Genomic DNA, 20,037 nt, shown 5'->3' on the forward strand with positions numbered 1-20,037 from the left:
TGAGAACTGTCTTCTGCACCAGGAAGAAACCAAGTGAGGAAATGGTCTTCACGATGAAGCACTGCCATTGGCTAGTGTACCTTCTGAGTTTGTGCAGTGCAGTAAAGAGGGAAGCATTTACCTTGACTGTAGACGTTAAGAAACTACTTCCGTGAATTTTAGGAACAGGAGATCCTGTTCCTTGGGGAACCTGAGAGGCCACTGGTAGCTTGCTTGTAGGGCTTCCTGATAAGCAAGACAGAGTTAAAAGTTATGGAACAACAAAATCAAGTTTACAAAATGTAATTTTAAAATCATTTTCCACTACCCTTCCCTATTTTTGATTACTTTTCATTTCTAAGGGTTAAAAATTCAAAACTAAAAGTACAAACACACATGTGCAAATTCACACCACACGCAGACACACATTGACATACACTCTAGTGCATGAGTATACATACACTCGAATATATACACACACTTACGTCTTCCCTATAAGCTGATTACATGTCCAGCCTAGAAAGCAGTAAAAAGCTAGTAAGGACCAAAAGAAAAAGTGGTGGCATGTATACAGCATACCACGCTCCCTACGGAAAAGTGACAGTATAACACAAGGACGTAGGTCACTTAACAAACGGGCCAACATGCATACATCCCAATGAATGCCAGCTTCTGCTGCACCTGTCTCCAAATGCTACAAGTTATCCCACAGCTGCACAGTGGCTTTCCATTATCAACAGTAAATATTTAAACCTAAAGTGATATTCAGCAACATATTCATCTATCAAATTTGCCTCTGTCAGAGTTGTGGCTGATTCTTAAAACTAATACGTAGCCCCAAAGACATCTACTTAGCACACCCAACTATGCTAAAAGCAGTACTTCTCAAATGAGTTCTACATGCAAATGACTCAAAAACTGCAAAATTTCAAAACAAAACACCCATGTGGAAAAGCCAAGCATATACAGTATGTGTTAATCCTAATACATGGGGAGCAGTGTGGGGTGGGGAAAACCAGTTTCATTATCATATCATCATTCATTTTATTTTAATTCTCTTTTCACTATTGTTCTTATTTAATAGGGGAAGATTACGCTTTGGGAGCATGTGTATAAACATAGGTTAAATGAAGGAAATGGGTACAATGTTAGTGAAAGAATATTAAAAAAGGAAACCAGAAATCCTGACAGGTTCCACACAGCTGTGCTAGACTACAGGGACAGTGTGGTGACTGCAGACAGAACCATGCAGCTGTGCTGTACTACAGGGACAGTGGGGACTGCAGAAAAGGCTTCTAATTGAACTAAACACTGAACTTTCATACACAGAGAATCTTCCCCAGGGATACTGTATGGAGCTCCTTTTATACACACTTAAGTAACTTATGGATGGAGAATTCATGGTAGGATTTTATCATTAATTAAAGATCAATCCTTTAGTGCATGTGTATTGCTTATACATACCTGTAGTTGGAGTGGAGGCTCCAATAACCTGCCCAGGCTTATCCACAATAATATGAGGATTGTTTATACCAGAGCTGGTAGTGCTTTGCTTCACATGAACTGGAGTGGAAGTTGGGGTGCGAGGCAATGGTGATGGACTTGGAGTTGATATCGGAGAACCTTTGTTAGTTAAAGAAAGGAGAGAAACAAAGTACACATATAATTTAAGTAGGAGGACGTCAAAGACAAAGAAGACAAGTCAGACAAGAGAACAGGCACTTCAGATACTGAGCCGGGCTCAGTCAGTGTAGCTGAGGCCAGGCCATGCTCTTACCCTGCGTACCTGGAATCATGACCAGAACCAGGAAACTGAGAAACTGATTAGAAACAAATTGAGGAGCTGGAGATATGGCTCAGCAGTTAAGAGCACTTGTTGCTCCTCTAGAAGAACTTTACTTTCCAGCACCCACATGGCAGCTCACAACTATCTGTAACTTCAGTTTCAAGGGACGTAAAGTCCTTGTCTGGCCTCCAGCTAGCATTGCTTACATGTGGTTCATAGATATACAAGCAGATGAAACACCCCTAAACATAAAAACTTAGAAAGAAAACAAAAAAACAGATTGTGAGGCCAGGTGTGGCAGCACATGCCTTGATGCCATCCCTCAGGAGGCAGAGGCAGACACATCTCTGAATTTAAAGCTAGCCTGCTCTACACATCAAGTTCCAGGCCAGTAAAGAGATACATAGAGACTGCCTCAAAAAAAAAAAAAAAAATCTCTGAGCCCATCCTTAACCCCTAGGGAAAATAAAGTTACATTTAACTGAAAGACCCCTACCCAGGACCCCCTAGGAAAAGAAAAACAAGGCCAGGCCGTTGCCTATGAAAAAACCCAGACCTGGTGCCTCGCCCAGCTGGCAGGATGTCAAACAGGATCTGTGGTCACCAGAGCCGTCATGGGACCCGGATAATAATTGCTGAAGTGTGTCAGGGTCTTTCATGAGGTAATACCAGGAAACTTAGTCCGTGGGAACTACCCCTGCCCCCAAGATAAGCCAATGAAATGCCTGTTGCTACGCTGATACTTATGTAACTATTAAAACTCTATAAATATCGTGCTCCCTGCAAGCCCAGTATGCTCTGCACCCGTGTTGCAGTAGCATCCGCAGGCGCCTGTGTACTCAATAAATCACCTCTTGCATTTGCATCCAGTGGTCTGGCCCCAGTTCTTGGGCAAAGGGTTCGTTCAGTGCCCAGCGCTTTGATGCCGAGGTCTTTCATAACAAGACTAAAGTCTAAAAAGCAGGCCATGTGTGGCAGCGTATGCTTTTAATCCCAGCACTCAGGTGTCAGAGGATTTCTGAGTTGGAGAAAAGAAATCTAGAAAGCATTCTCCCTTGTCACTGACTGAAAGCCAGCCCAGACGGGAATTCTCTACTTTGTTCTCTTTGAAACTTCCGCTGTCCCTGTCTGCTATGTGAGCCTGAATCTGCCTGTGTCTGTCCCTAGCAAAGGGCCTCTTTCTCTCTTTTCCTGAACAGAAAGTATCACATGGGGAAGCAATGAGGAGTTCTTTACAGGCTTTGGATTGTTTGTTTGTTTGTTTGATGAGACAGGTTTTCTCTTTGTAGCCTTGGCTGGCCTCAAACTCAGAGAGATCTACCTACCTCTGCCTTCTGAATGCTGGGATTAAAGATGTGTATCACTACAACTGGCTAAAATCTTCAAGTTTTATAAGGGATTAAGTCACAGATTCCAACAGAAAACAAACACTTTCAAGCGAGATTTGAATATTTTGTTCAGAATTTATGGTGGGTACTCAATTTACAAGGTTGTTTTCAACTAATATTTTGGTTTTGGTAAATGATTATAACAACATGCACACAAACAACAAACACACATGCATTCCAGGTTCAGAGACATGGAAGAATATGTAATTTAAGACTTCAGTTAGCCATCAGCAAAATTTCAACAATATGGCTACTTAAACAAGAGCTGAAAAAGAACCAACATGGGTGGGGAGACTTGCACAGGGCCTCAGCCTAGATGAAAAGCTACAGGCAATTAAAGAATGCCAAGAGAGGGATGAGCACCTAAACTGTTCTCAAGTGGGCAGCAATACTCATGGATTGCGAAACACCCTTAATTACCTGCACAGAAGCAACACTAAGCAGCCTCAACAGGGTACATTTATATATTTATTTACACACACATGCACACAGCCATAATTTAAAAAGGAAAGGTCATGAGTTTGAAGGGGGCATGGAAACATGGTAAGGTTTGGAGGGATGAGAGGGAAGACATAACGTCAATATATTTATATTTTTAAAAATCCAAAAAGCAGCCATGCAGTGGTGGCACAGGTCTTTAATCCCAGCACTTGGGAGGCAAAGGCAGATGATCTCTGAGTTCAAGGCCAGATTGCTCTACAGAGTTAGGTGTTCCAGTAAGCTGGGGCTACACAGAGAAACCCTGTCTCAAAAGAACAATAAAAAGATCCTAAAGAAAAAAATCCAAAAAGCAATGTTTTATTTTAACAATATGGAACTATAGGGTTTTTGCTGTTGTTTTGTTTTTCGAGACAGGGTTTCTCTGTATTGCTTTGGAGGCTGTCCTGGAACTTGCTCTGTAGACCAGGCTGGCTTCCAACTCACAGAGATCTGCCTGCCTCCGCCTCCCAAGTGCTGGGATTAAAGGCGAGCACCACCAACGCCCAGCAGAACTGTAGTATTTTAATATAATAAATCTCTTAGTACTATAGGCCAATATTTATGATACTGAATATGCAAGGACACTAAAATCGGTAGGTGAATATCTAAATTGAGGAATTCTGGGTTTTGATTTGGAATACATTTTGAATAGGAAAGTATGAAACTTACCAGAGGAGGAAATCTCTATCAAGAGTCACAGAATCCCAAAGGATATTTTCAAATTTTATTCATGCACTGTTAAACCCCCTTAATTACCTACCTCATCAAAGCAGTCATCTGTAAACCTCAAAACAATGTATAAAGCTTACTCCACTTTTGAAGCAGGAAGTTTCAAAATTCTTAGCAGATAAAACTACAGGTTTGTTTCCCTCTGTTAACTGTAAAGGTGCATTTTCTCTTTCTGCTTGGCTGTCTGTGCACAGTAATAAATATTCTCATTTCCTTTCTTTTAAAATTTATATAGAGGAGGGCTGGAGAGATGGCTCATAGGTTAGTACTGGCTGCTCTTCCAGAGGTCCTGAGTTCAATTCCCAGCATTCACATGGTGACTCACAACTGTCTATAATGAGATCTGGTGCCCTTTTCTGGAGTCCAAGCATATATGTAGGCAGAACCCTGTATATACTATGCCCCCCAACCCCCGGGAAGAGAGAGGGAGGAATCCAGGGAAGGAAGGAAGGAAGGAAGGAAGGAAGGAAGGAAGGAAGGAAGGAAGGAAGGAAGGAAGGAAGGAAGGAATATACAGGGATGGACAGATGGCTTGTCTATTAAAAGCACTGGGCACTGACCCAGACTCAGTTCCCAGCATATACATGGTGTTTCACTATGACCTGTAACTCCAATTCCAGGGGATAAATGTCCTCTCTGGGCCTCCATTGGTGCACACATGGTACACACAAGCGTGCAGTCAGAACATTCATACACATAAAATAAAATTATACAAAAGTGTTCCCCTACTTTGTTTTCAACTATCTCTTTCTGTCTTTCCTGAAGTATAGCTAACATATGTATGTTTTCATTAGTACTTTAGTTAGCATAAATGTGAAACTGTCACTAGACAAAGGTCCTCAGCAAAAAGGAAGTCTCAAAATGACTGTTCATAAGATTGAACAATTTCTAACCTGGATAGAGAAAAATAAAAGGCAATTCAATTCCACATCAACTCAACCCTTAAAATGAAGTCAAAGGCTTTGCTTTTCTACTACTTGTTACTTTGGTTTCTAAAGACTCCGCAAATTCAATTTTAATCTTAGCTCTGGCCATATAGTAGAGCACACATTTACCAGGAAATAACTGGAATACCTTGGGCCTCTTTTTTCACCCTATTCAGAAATTCTTTCCATATATATATATGAACTGTGCTTTTCTTTGTGACAGCTTCACCAACCAACAGGGATGAACTCTCTCTCCTTTGGTACACATGGCTGTGTAGAAGCACCTCTCTGAGCTGGGAATGGTGGCTCTCACCTGTAATCTGAGTACTAGGAGGAATACTCTGAGCTCAAGGCCAGCCTGTGCTATATAGTAAGTTCCACGTCAGTCTGAGAGCCTATCTTAAAATATCCCAAATCAACAAAAAAGTATGTTCCCAGCCATTCAGTGTCACCCACTCTGCATACCTGAGACAATCTTACAGCTCATGGTGATGGGCTGGAAGGACTTCCCCGGTGACTCGGGATTAGGTGCCTGGCTTTGCGGCATGATTTTGCAGCTTGATGCGATGGGTTGGAAGGCAGAATTGCCATGTGAGCAAAAGGTAACTTTCTGTGTTGTTGTCACCTTGGTGGGTGTTCTTTCCAACGAAGATGGTAAAGAATAAAATGTATTGTGTCTCTCTGCTTCAGGGTTATCTGGGAATCCTGTTTGAAATTCAACAACAAATAACGAAATCAATTACTATGAAACACCTTCCAGCTATGGAAAGCGAACACAACTGTTAACTACATTATTCAACGTTACTTCAATTTAAACCAACTGCTGATATAAAATAAACACTGATTACTCCTTTATACATTTCTTGTAGAAAACGAATTCTGTTTAGGTAAACTTGCATCTCAGGGATGTGATAGATCCATCTTTTTTGTCAGCCTGACTAGATCTGGGTATCTGTGGGAATCTCCAAAGAAGTTTAAACTGAGAAGACCCACTCTGAATGTGAATGGTAGCACTCCCTCGTCAGTGACAAGTAACTAATACAGATAATTAGTTGCAGGAGTACCAAGAACCAAGAGTGAGGTCATGATTTTGCTGAACTTAAAACATGTAGCTCATAGTCTTTGGAAATAGCATCTGGAGGGGTGTGGAAGAGTTTGGATCTGTAGCTAGAGAAGCCCTAGGACACTGTAAGCGGAGTTCAATAGGCCATTCTGGTGGACTATGGGGAAGCAAAATGATGCCAGGCATCCCAGGTCTTCAGAGGGACTAAGGACTCTGGTGAGAACTGAACTAGAAGCCATTTGTGCTATACTCCAATAAGCAAACATAAACAACCAAAACTAAGGCAAACTATGAAAGACACTGGCTGCTTTCTGTCCCTGCCCTGGCTGTGTGAGTGTGGTTGAACTTAAACTCCAAAGACTAAGCTGTTTGGTTAAAGAAACCATAAGACAGCACAACATTCAAGCTGTTCCACAGCTAACATTCACTGCTTGAATGCCACTTAAAGCTGTAGGCAGGGCAAACAGAGCAGGTGCTTCAGGGAGAGCTGAAGAAACAAACTCACTGCAAAACTTAAAACTGAAAAGACAAAATCTGCAGGAATCCTATTCAAGGCCACACAGGCTACTGGAGCTGTGGCCCAAGAATGTCAGGCTACAAACTGGTAGCAAAACCAGGGAATATCCACATGGTACTGAGTGAGTGTACAACCATGCCAATTCCAAGAGGTTAGGGTCAGGAAACAGAACATGGGACAAGAAAGGGACCCAAAACTGTTGGAGAGCAGATGACAGACATGGAGCTGCAGGGTTTGTTTGCTTTGATTCAGTCTTTATTCCCTCCTTCAGGAATGAGAATGTTCACTTTGTATGGCAATATAGAAGTACATAATCTTTTTGATTATACAGGGTCCAGTTAAGAAGCTGCCTTGATTTTTACTGGAGACGCTGAATTCACATTTTTGAGCAATGTTACAACTGTTAAAACCTTGGAGATTTGCGGAGTTAGGCTCAAGGTTTAGGAGTACTTGCTTGAGAGTAACATGTGTAAAAAGTTAAATAAAAAAATATGAAAAAAAAAAGAGTACTTGCTACTCTTGCAGAAGCCAAAGTTTGGTTCAACACCCACATTGGGCACTCCAAGGGCTCTGACACTGTCTTCTACTCTCAGTGGGCTCCAACACACACACACACACACACACACACACACACCCCTAAATTCTTCTGACCCGTGAGCCAAAATAAACTCTGCCTGTGAGTTGCTGTTTGTTGGGTAGTTGGTCACATTAATGAGAAAGTAACTAATACAAGGAAATTGGAAAACACATTAACCAGAAGCTACATAATACAAAAGAATACAAGTCCATTGTCTCATGTTTTAGAATAATATGAATTTAAAAATCAGGAAAGAAAACTTAAAACAAACAAAAATATTACCACACTAAAATACCACTGTAGAGATAAAATAAACACTTAGAATCAACTACTTATATGTGTAAAAACTAAAAAAAAATTAATACATTTATAGTCTTGTTAAATGATAAAAATGTTACAGTCAAAATACATTTGTTGATGCTGAATGTTATTTTTGTTCCCTAGGAGTAGTCTCCTATTCACACAATCAGAATCCGAGCCAGAAAGTCTTCCGCAAAGGATACAAATATAGATGGCTTGGCTGTTAAGAGCATGTGATACGCAGACATTCATACAACCAAAACACTCATACACATCAAATCAAACAAAATAAAATGTTTCAAAAGGATAGAAATCCAATGACTTTTGTGGCCTTTTCACCTTTTATAAAATTTAGAAATTTATGAAAAACTTGTTTCCAAGAAGAGAAGTTTAGCTGTTTTCACAATAGGGCTGTATGCTAGAGGCAGCATGCCCATTCATTCATTCATTCATTCATTCATTCATTCATTCCACTGACTTCGAGCTGCTGAAAACAGAAATCCGGAGTCACCCACACAAGAAACACACCCAGAGAGGGACTCCCTCAAGCAAGAGCACCACATTACCTTCTCCAGCAGGGGCAGCAGATGCTGGCTCAGGAGACCGTGCCACTGGGGAAGCTTTCACTGGGGCTGGAATGGTCAAAGATGGAGGGGCGTCAGATATGTCTGACTCAGATGACTGAGGGTAAATGTAGTCTTCGCCAAGAGAGTGCCGGTGAAGCTCAACATCCACTACCTACACAGTTGGGCAACAAGTAGGCTCATGAGTCCATCGTCAGTGCTACAGAGCTCGACCCAGTGCCTTGCGGAAAGAAACCAGTGATCTCTAGCTACAGAATGAGATTTTCATCACCTGCTTTAACAGCTGGGTGCCTCAGGTGAGCCCCCTCCTTTCCCTTTATTGTTTCTACTGCTCTCAACTTTCTTCCTCTAAAGCAACCTTCCACCAGTACAAGTGAAATGCCACCCTCTCAGGAAGACCTTCCCTATCCACTGTGACTTAATTAATGCAAGACCCCTAAGCCAGCTACTCTTCTCCAGACAGCACTTATTTGCAGTTGAAACTGTCTATGCCTGTGTTCAGTGTTTACGGTCTGTGCTCGCTAGTGTTTGCTAACTTGACACAATCCAGAGTCACTGGGGAAGAGGAACCACAACTGAGAAAATGCCTCCATCACACTGGTCTATGGGCAAGCCTGAGGAGCATTTTTCGATTAGTGATTTATGTGAGAATCCCTATTTTGTGTAGCTTCATATTTCCGCATTAGGTCCTGCCTGCCCACTGCGGGCAGTGTCACCCCTGGGCTGGCAGTTCTGAGTTATATAAGAAAACAGGTTGGACATACTACAGAGGACAAGCCAATAAGCAGAATTCCTCCACAGACTCTGCTTGAATTCCTGCCCTACTTTACTTTCTTCAGGGATGGGTTATGACTTGGAAAATGTAAGATAAAGTCCTTTCCACCCCAAGTCACTTTGGTGATGGTCCTTAGCACAGCAATAGAAAGCAGACTAGGTCATTGTCCTTCTGCTCAAAAACATCAAAAACTGTCAAACAGACATTTTAGAAAGACAGGTTGTCTTCAAACACTTAGAGGTCTACAGAACATAGCATTTAACATGATGGCATTGAAGAAAACTCCACATGGAGTTTACTTTCTTTGTGGCAAAGGTAAGCCACTGAGCAAGAAGTGCCCTTGCCTCAGCTGCTGAAAGTTTGCTGTCCAAATTGGGCAAACAGAACACCAAAAAGAGTGACTGCCAACCTTGCAAAGACAAGACAGTCCAGTCCTTCAGATAATGTCTGTCAGATATGCTAGGTCTATAGGCCGAAGATGGATGTCCCAACATTGCAGAGCCATCTTGGGTGCCTGTCCAGACAGCCAGCTGTTTCTGTCACTTTTCACATCTTTTGGAAGTTTCTTGCTTGCACTTCCTGTTTACTCAGTTAATATTATTTCTTTTTTGGGTCTCTGAGGGAGTTGAAGACTACATAGTATAGTTATAGCTTTCCTTGCTTATCAGAATCAGTAAAGAAACTCACTGAAGATGTGTTAAGTGTAATAGGATTGAAAGACATTAAAAGATAATTTGATAATGCAAATTAGAATAGAAAGTAAATAAGGTGCAAGACTTTGAACTGATCAAGAAAAAACAGATAATGGAGTATTTTCTCTGAATTTGTCAAATGCTAATGGACTAGACATTGTTGATGTACTTATGGCTTGTATATGGTTATTATACTTGCTGTTTATGGTTTTCCTTATATTAGCTATAACTTTTTTAAATTTTAGCCAAAAAGGGGGTATGTGGTGATATCTTGCTTGTACAAATAAAGTCTTGCCACTAGTTAACCACAGAGGTTGAGCTAGCTGGGCAGAAACAGGATATAAGCAAGGAGAAACAGGGACTCACTCTCTTGTCTACTGAGATGCTAAGGAGGTAAGGTGAGGCGGTAGTTTGCTCCTCCTCCTCTCTGATCTCTCACCATTTTCCTCTATATCTGATTCCAGATTTATTACTTAGACAAATTAAGAACTGCATTTACAAAAAATAAAAATTATCTTACTCATCTCTTTACTCCTAACATCTGGACCAGAGAAAGCACACAGAAGGCACCTAATAAATATACAATGAAGATTTAGCTAGCTGACCAATTCCTAGCTCTCTACATGTTAGTCAACTACTGTGCATTAAGTCTAGTTTCAAAGGGATCTGATGCCCTCTTCTGGCCTTTGTGGGCACTGTACACTTGTGGTACATATACACGAAGGGAAAACATGCACATATATAAATAAAAATTTAAAAATCTTTAGGGATTAGAAAGATGGCTCAGTGACTAATAGCATGTAGTTTTAAAAAACATTTATTTATTTATTATGTGTGCCGTGTTCTGCCTGCGTGTTTGCCTGCAGGTCAGAAGAGGACACCAGATCTCACCATGGATGGTTGTGAGCCATTATATGATTGCTTGGAATTCAACTCAGAACCTCTGGAAGAGCAGTCAGTCCTCTTAACCACTGAGCTACCTCTCCAGCCAAATAGCATGCATTTCCTCTTCTGGAAGACCTGAGTTCTGTTTCCATTGCCCATTAACTTCAGCTCCAGGGGTTGAAATCTTCTGGTTTCTTTGGGCACACCCACACATGTGTGGCACACACACAGATACAAATATATATAAGATTAAAAATAAATCTTAAATAAACAAACAAAAGAGTACTTGTTGCTCTTGCAGAGGACCTGGGTTCAGCTCCTAGCACCTATATGGTGGCTTACGACTAACCTGAACTCCAGCTTCAGGGGACCTGACACCCTCTTCTGACTTCCATGACCACTAGGCACACATGTGGTGGATGGATATTTATATGCAGGTAAAATGCTCATATAAAAATAAAAGGGGGGGAATGTATTCCATGATCTAGATGAACCCTGAGGATACTGTATGTGCTGCAATAAGGCAGTTACAGGAAGCCAATGCTCTAAGATTCTAATAATGTGAAGGAAACATGTTCACAGAGACACAAAGGCAAGTGGAGGGGGTAACTTGATAACATGCGCACGTGCCCCCCCACACCACCTCCCCCAGCCCCCACCCCCATACAAGGCTGAGGGAAGACACCTACCGTCTCTGCACCCAGGGTCTGTAAGCCAGTGTAAGTTCTATCCAGCTATTCAAAGATAAAGGGGAAACATTAGATTTCACTCTGCTCGTGGGCTTGAGGTTACAGATTTACCTAACAGCAGTTCACTACAAGCTGATCCTCAATATTCTGGGGGGAAATTTGAGTAAACCCAAATTTCCAGTCTCATCTATAGTCACAAACCAATAACGTTTCACTAAATCACACCACATCAATTTTGAAGGTATTAAGTGGCACTAATGTGAGTTTATAAAAGTTGTATGAAAATATTTCAAATGACGGGTTACATAATGTGTAGTTACAAAGCACGACTAAAAAATTTTAAATGAAAATTTAAGTGGTACAGCTAACATCAAATACTTCAAATACATTAGCGTCACAAAAGATTTATGTTAAGGCAAGGAATATAAACTGGAGGGATGATGTCACTAACAAGAGTTTATAATTACATTGAAATGATTATTGTTGAAGCATTTCAACTTATATTCCACAATAAAAGAAATGTTAACACCTTTTAGGTACAAACACTGTAAGTTGGGCAGAAAAACAAAGGACAAACAGGAATAAGTGAAGCTGGGTAGGTAGAGCAGTAACCATGGGTTTTAAGGGTTTCCTGGAGACAGGAGTGCAAATCGGGGAAGCTGTGTAGTAGTCCACATAGGAAAGGCAACTCAGTCTGCCATATTGTGGTGCTCTGCAGGTTAAAAAGTAATGGTGGTGAGAGGTTTCAAGGGGACGTGAGACAGGAGTTTATCATCAAGAGCAGCATAGACAGACAGCATAGTGGGGAGAGGAATCAGGGCCAACGTGGAAGGACAGACAGCCTTTTCTTTTATCTTTGTGGGGTGCAAGAGGCTTCACAGCACAGGCCGGTAACTGGGCTGACTCTAGGCAGGAGGCAGAGAAGTGGAACGGGACAGGATATCCGGCCACCAACACACCTTTGATATAAACCCACTTTTCCAGGTGCGAGATCCTGGCAGTCTCTAGCTAGAGAGCGACAATGCTTCCTATGGGCACCAGTGGAGGGAAAGAGTACTGTAGGTTCTGAGGCCTGTGCAGCAAGACTGCTCTGTCTGGATCCCGACATCTAGAGTTTCAACATTTAAGCTTTCAGCTAAGACTATGGTACAACTTGGGGTTACATCCATGTCTCTGTCCTCTAAAGAGAGAAATAAGTCTCCCTATATTTTGTACTTTTTTTTTTTTTTTTTTTTTTTTTTTGGTTTTACGAGACAGGGTTTCTCTGTATTGTTTTGGAGGCTGTCGGTCCAGCCTGACCTCGAACTCACAGAGATCTGCCTGCCTCTGTCTCCTGAGTGCTGGGATTAAAGGCGTGCGCCACCAACGCCCAGCCTGCTATATTTTTTTTAAAGATTTATTTATTTATGATGTATACAGTGTTCTGTCTGCACACATGCCTGCAGGCCAGACGAGGGCATCAGATCTCATTATAGACGGTTGTGAGCCACCATGTGGGTGCTGGGATTTGAACCCTGGTTCTCTGGAAGAGCAGCCAGTGCTCTTAACCGCTGAGCCATCTCTCCAGCCCTGTACTGCTACATTTAAGAGCCAATCAAGCCACTTCTCCCAGCTACTGACAAATGCCCTACTGAGAACAGGTCTGGATCTGCTGCTCCCCAGGGTAGGTGTTCCAGGGAAGATCAGACTTTGCCCTATTTCCTGAGCTGAGTCTGAGATCAGGCTAGCATGAAATAAAATAGTAAAATCCTGCTTCAAGGCAAGCTGCTAAGCAGAGAAGGATCTCTGCAGCTAAAGTGCATACTATTCTTGCAGGACCAGAGTTTAATTTTCTGCACCCATGTTAGGTAGCTTCTAACCACTTTTATCTCCAGCTCCAGGGGGATCCAGGGCTTCTGGCCTCCATGGACACCTGCAGGAATGTGCACCTCTGCACACACATACATATAATTAAAAATACTGTTTTAATGTACTTTACTATCATTTTAAACTACTGTGTTTTACGACTGGATGTGGTGGTACAAACCCTTTATCCCAGCACTCAGGAGGCAGAGGTAGGCAGAGCTATTTCTGTGAGTTATAGCCCAGTCTGATCTACATAGTGAGAACCTTTCTCAAACATGAACAAACAAAACCAAAACACTGTGTATCAAATAGTCTTCAACTGAGAACTGAAAAAATGTAATAGGTGAGAACATGTAAACAAGCCCTTTATTTGATGAATTAGGGCTGGGTCCACTCCCAAATAAAATAGTATGTGCAGTGACCAAAAGAAAGCAAACACTGGGGCTGGAGAGATGGCTCAATGGTTAAGAGTACTGGCTGCTCTTGAGAGGGCTTGGGTTCTATTCCTTGCACTTACATGGTGGCTTGCAACTAACTCTCTGTAACTCATTTCAGGAAATCTGATGCTCTTTTTTGGTCTCTGTGGACACCAGGCAAGCATGTGGTATATATACACACATGTAGGCAAAACACTCCTATGTGCAAAATAAAAATAAATGTTTTAAAAAAGCAAAAACTATTTTAGACCTTTCCCCAAGCCATGGTAAGGGGTGGTGCCTGCCTTCTAGTCGAAGGCCTCTCATGTTCCTTAAAGCTGCTCTCTATTCTTCTCTCATCTCAAGGAAGCACAGATAGTAGAAACATGCAGTGCTGTCTACCGTCAGCAGAAGCAAAGTTCCAACACATCTCAGGGTTGAAAGAAAAAGGAAACTTACTGAGGCTTTCAACTGTATTTAGTTTACTTTTGGGAGCCAATAATGATCAGCACAAAGGCAGGGTGTCTTGGGGCAAGAGGAACTTTATTTATTAGTTTTTTATTTAATTGATTGATTGATTGGATGTCGAGACAGGTTTCTCTGTGTAACAGTCCTGGCTGTCTTGGAACTTGCTCTGTAGAGCAGGCTGACCTACAGAGATCCACCCGCCTCTGCCTCCCTAGTTCTACCACACCCAGCTGCCAAAAGGAACTTTAAAAATTGTCTTCCAACTGTAATAGTCACATTGCAAAAAACTAAGTTAAAAACTGAAACAAAACACAAATCGAAGAGCAGAACAACTGCCCACAATGTTATTCTAATTAATCTAACACTTTGATTTTTTTTAACCGTTAAAAATCATGGAAGATCTTTTTCTTTAACATGTGATCCTGAGAATTTCTTGTATATGCTAGTCAAGTGCTCTACCACTATTTCATAACTCTAAAAATTTTACTTATTTTTTAATTGATGCTGGGGACTGAATCTAGGGCTTGTAACTGCTCAACCTTTTCTGCATGCAATTTTATGTTCTGCTTTTCATGTACTCTAACAGTAGTTTTTCTCCTTGTATAGAAAATATTCAATAAATATGAATTGTAATGGCTGAATAAACAAACCACATGGGTAGACCAGTGAAGGATATTCAATTCAAAACTATTACAACCTTATTGTCCAAATATGTTCACTCCACTTAATCTTTATGTATTTTGTGTGATGCTTGTATTTACAGTGTTCGGGATTAAATGTCACAAAGTATTTGCCTCACATTATAGAAAATAAATAGATTAAATGAGAAAGATGTCTTCAACATCACATTAACAGTGTCAAAGAAGTGAAGTCTTGTTGGGCAGTGGTGGTGCACGCCTTTAATCCCAACACTTGGGAGGCACAGGCAAGTGGATCTCGGAGTTCAAGGAAGGCCTGGTCTACAGAGTGAGTTCCAGGACAGTCAGGGATACACAGAGAAACCCTGTCTTGAAAACCAAGAAAGAAAAGAATAGAATGAAAGAAAGGGGGAAGGGGGAGGGAGAGTCAATTCACATTTCCGAAGAGTCTACGAGTGTTGTGAAGTGACTGTCGCTCCGCTTTGAGGAGGAAGCGTTGCAGCAGTAACTATCACATGCTCAGGGACTACCCTGCTTCCACCATCTGCAGCCATGGTCCTCAGGAAATCAAATGCTACTACTCCAAGCATGTAATGTAAACAGACACTGCATTTCCAGGGAGTGGTACACCGCTACAGTACCTTCAGATTGTGTATGATATCTATCCGCTTGTTCTGGCTGTCCTTAAAATGAACTTGCACTCTCACAGGAAACTCACCCCAGCCTCTTCTAGTCAGATGAAAAGGGGGCTCTCTAGGGAAAAGCAGACATTTTACATATTTACCTATGTTTACACTCTCATTCTTAAAGAGCTTTTCTAAGACACAAAACAGAAATTCATTCTTCCCAAGAATCAGTTACATTTCTTCATGAGTTGCTAAATCAGCAATGTTGAGTTTCACATACACACACACACACACACACATACACACACACACACATTACCAAATGATTTTAGCTAAGAGGTACAGACTGTATGATCCAAAGTCATTTTCTTAAGTGGAACTAGAGTGAAAACGTCACACTAGAGTCAGAAACCCTGCTTGGCACCTGACAGGTGCAGGAAGCCAGATGTGCATCCCAAACCAAAATAAATCATAATGTTCAATCTAAAAGTTGTCATTTGATTGGTGCTATCTGCCAAAAGGACTTCATAAAAAGAAAGCAAGCTGCTCACACTAATATCTTCCCTACATAGCGGCTGTTATCTCAGAGAACAGGAGTGTATACCGAATGCTACCTGGACTAAGAAATATTCAGTGACAATATAAGTTATGAAGAAAGAATATAGAGAAATCAATAGAGGAGACTAATCACTTTGGGCACGTGAAGGTTCATCATACTCTTTGTTGTTGTGTATGTATATAATTTTCCACAATAAAAAAAATGAAACTTAATTAAGAGATCCTGAAGTATTCAAACTATATAATTTAAGTTAACAGGCAGGAGAATTTTTTGTTGTTATTGTTTTGTTTCTCTGCATAGCCCTTGATGTCCTGGAACTCACTCTGTAGACCAGGCTGGCCTCAAACTCAGAAATCTGCCTGCCTCTGCCTCCTGAGTACTTGGATTAAAGGTGTGCACCACTACCACATGGCTTGAGAAAGAATGTTTGAAAACTGAAAACGTCTGCGATTCTGTGAGTAGAATTATTGTAATAAGTGCAGGGAAAGCCATTCTCCCTGGGATATGTTATTGGAAAACTGAAACATGAATTCAGTTAGGTCAGAATCTCAGAACACAGCCCAAGAGGAGCCTACCACAGAAATTAACAAGCAGATCCACAAACTCAGTGTCTGAGACAGGCAATAGTCTGAATTTAGGAGCAGCCTGAAAAGTAGGTCAGTTACTCTGAGTCAGAGTAACTCAACTTTGTAGCAAGCTATTATGTAGTTGCTCTATGTGCTAGACTACAGCAAAACTAGCCATCCACCAGGTGTGGATAGTGTTTGCCAAGACCAGCCAAATCTCTTAAGGGCAGAAATGGAGTACACACAGACAACTTTCAAAGTCTGGTTTTGTCTCTGCTTTACATTTGGTCTCTCAGCCTGTGGCCATCTCCATGGCTTTAATACTAGGCACTACAGGTTTACATTCATTTTGTTGAAACATCCATGACCAAGAAAAAAACCACAAGCAGTGGTCAGTCAGGATGCACTACTTACTGAAGGTTTCAGCTGAGTAAGGCTCATACCTGTAAATGAAGCATCGGAAAGGCTAAGGTAGAGGATTTTAAGTTCAATACCAGCTAGGTCTATCTGCTGCATTAAAGTTCTAGATTTGGAATCACAAAGAATAAATAAATCATTTCTCTACATAGAAGACATTCAAAAGAACTAAAACGTTTCTCCAAGGATGGACATTTCTGATTTCCATGGAGTATTTCGGTAACACAAATGTTGTTGTAAACCTTCTGGATCTATTAGTCAATGTTTACAACCTCACTAAGCACCATCTGGAGGCACAGTTCAACTGCATAACTAGCTTGCAAAGCCACACAGCAGCAAGCAGTAAACCCAGGATTCAAACTTAAGCCCTAGGCTACAGTCCATGCTCTCACTACTATACTAGTAGAAGTGTCCATGGTGGCAGATCTTCTCACTACCCAGTTCTCCTCCTGATGTCCAAGATTATAGTAAGCTGCTGTCAGGCTAGAGTCACACTAGCCCACCTTAGTCTCACAAGCACCAAGGCTAGGGATAGGCCATTTAACTCCCCACAGGCAGGGACCAGGAGTTCATTTTTTGTAATTTCTACACAAAGTCTAGAGTTGAGCACACACTTAGTGACTGGCTAATAAAGTTTGCTATCAAAGCTCTTAGCAAGTTGGTCAAGGGTAGTCATGACAAGTTAACCATGTATGAAAAAGATGATTTCTATAGAAGAAAATACCCGAATTCTTCATCAGGTAATGTGCAATGATGAGGAGATCGGTCACCATGAGAAATACATTTGTACTTTGATTAAAAAAAAAAAAAGAAATTAAACGAAGTTTTCCAGTAGCTGCATCAAGTTACATCAAATTAATCCTGACTCCAGGCACAAGCAAGCTTTGGAGTCCCATGGAGCATATAGTAAGTCCAAGACACAGGCTAACTTCTTAACCCTGCTTTACACAATACCATATCTGGAATGGTATGCTAGGTCTCAGAAGAATATTTTAAAAGGATACAGATATGCTGGAGAGTATCAGGAGCCATAGCCAACTGACTCGGAGCATAAACAGTAGCATAAAGGACAGCAAGGCTGGAGTGTGTCAGGGACCACAGTCTAGCGACAGGGGTATAACACAGTCACACAAATGACAAGACACACTGAAGCGTGTCAAGGACCAAGCCTAGTGACAGGGTACAACACTGTCACATAAACAACATGTACACCGGAGTGTTATCAGAGACCATAACTTAAGTGACAGGAGGTACAACACAGTCACATAAATGACAGACATGCCAGAATATGTGAGGGACCACAGCCTACTGATAGGGGTACAACAGTCACACAAATGACATCTGAAGCAAGTGTATCCTGGAAGTCACAGGAAGAGCCTCTCAAATATCTGAGGAAGCATTATTATTATGTCCTATCAAAGGCATGGGAAATTTACTGTTCAGCAGTTAAATTAGAAGTGCACAGCTGAAATCCCAGCACTGAGAGGCTGAGACAAGAGGACTGATTCACGTGAGAGGTCCATCTGGTCTATGTAGCAAAATCCTGTGTCAACTCCACCCCCTGAAAAAAGAACTCACAGAAATTTAGGTTTCTACTCAGTATAATTTAAAACTTCCAGGTAAGCAGAGTTACTTACAATGGAATGCCCACCCCATGAACTTAGTAATTCACTCTGCATCAAACATGCTATGAATATTGACTAGTTCTAGGAACCATGTCAGACATTGGGGATGCTACTGTTAAGTGAGAGGTCCCAAACATCAAGGAGCTCAAAGTCAAAGCCATGTGGTCTTTACTCCCAGCACAGGGGACAGCTCTATGGAATCCGTTCTTTCCTTCCACTTTTACAGGGGTTCCAGGGATCAAACTCAGGTTGCCAGGGTTTCCCGGCAAGGGTCTTTGCATCTTGCTCACATGCAAAATCAACAATATTATTCCTACTAAGTAATTTACCTAGAGGAGCTGGAGAGACTTACCCTCTATCAGAGGACCAGAATTCAGTCCAGTACCTACATCAGGTGCCAAGTCCAGCTCCAAGGGAGTCTACACTCACTTCTGACTTCTTGGATACTAGGATACACATGCAGGTATGGATAGTCATATATTATTTATAATTTAGTAGGGCTAGCCTGAGGATTCAGAAAGCAAAGTCAATCACAAGCCATAGAAGCCAGGCACACTACACACCTTTAATCGCAGCAGCCAGAACCTAGGAAGTGGTGGTACACATCTTTAATCCTAGGACTCAGGATTAAGAGGATAGATGGATCTCTCTGAGTTCAAAGCCACCCGGGAATACATGAGCTTGAATCAGCCAAAAAGAGAAACAGATCACAGGCCTTTAATCCCAGCACTAGAGGGGTATAAAAGATAGAAGCAGGGTCTTCAGTATTCAGTAAGAGGCATTCGTTCTCCAGCCACACTAAAGATAGGAAGGCTCAGCACCAAGAAGGATAGGAAGACACTGAAGTCTCAGGATTCGCCAGTCATGCTGAGGACAGGTAGCAGTCGGAGGCTTGGTGAAGAGCTCATGTGTGGATCAACCCTTTCAGCCTGAGCTTGAGGTGAAACCTAGTGACCTGCTGCTGCTTTGCTTTTCTGATCACCAGCTTGAAGTTTGAACCCCAATATCATTCTCTAGGTCTTTTATTTATTTGTGTTATGGGCGTGCACATACATATGTACACAGAAAAAATAAATCTTAAATTAATTCACCTAGAACAACTTAATTTTACCATGAGATAGAATTTCCTGTTAATCTGGATACTGAAAGGGGAGGAGGCTTTCCTAAGATAGAGGCTTGATATATAGTCAAAGCTGACACTGACACGCCAGCCTCAGTCTCCAAGTGCTGGGACTACAGGGATTAGCATCAAAGCAGCAAGTTCTTTCTGTTGTTCTGAGAATCGAACCCTGAATCTTGCCTACATTATGTATGCTCTCTCCACCTGAGCTACAACCCCAGGCCTTAAACTCACTGCTGCAGTTTGAGTATGAAATGTTTCTCACAGACTCAAATGCTTGAACACTTGGTCCCCACTTAGTGATTCTGTTTAGAAAGGTTTTGGAACCTTAAGAAGGTGGAAGTTGCTGGAGGAAGTGTACTTTTGAGATTTTATAGCCTGGTCCCA

At 41.5% G+C, this 20,037-nt stretch overlaps 1 protein-coding gene across 8 annotated transcripts in view; it reads right to left on the reverse strand.

Moving 5' to 3' along the window:
- Window positions 1-20,037, reverse strand: part of Yeats2 (YEATS domain containing 2) — a 98,162-nt gene that overhangs the window by 44,361 nt on the left and 33,764 nt on the right. For all 8 annotated transcript variants that reach the window (XM_040751101.1, XM_040751098.1, XM_040751100.1 and 5 more), the window contains 6 exons: window positions 15,379-15,490; window positions 11,371-11,415; window positions 8,312-8,483; window positions 5,754-5,993; window positions 1,444-1,602; window positions 122-225 (listed from right to left, as the gene is read on the reverse strand). In XM_040751101.1, coding sequence (XP_040607035.1) covers window positions 122-225; window positions 1,444-1,602; window positions 5,754-5,993; window positions 8,312-8,483; window positions 11,371-11,415; window positions 15,379-15,490 — 832 coding nt within the window. The remainder of the gene's footprint in view (window positions 1-121; window positions 226-1,443; window positions 1,603-5,753; window positions 5,994-8,311; window positions 8,484-11,370; window positions 11,416-15,378; window positions 15,491-20,037) is intronic.

The sequence above is a fragment of the Mesocricetus auratus genome, unplaced genomic scaffold (genome assembly GCF_017639785.1).
Source record: "Mesocricetus auratus isolate SY011 unplaced genomic scaffold, BCM_Maur_2.0 Super-Scaffold_100008, whole genome shotgun sequence".
Lineage (NCBI taxonomy): Eukaryota > Metazoa > Chordata > Mammalia > Rodentia > Cricetidae > Mesocricetus > Mesocricetus auratus.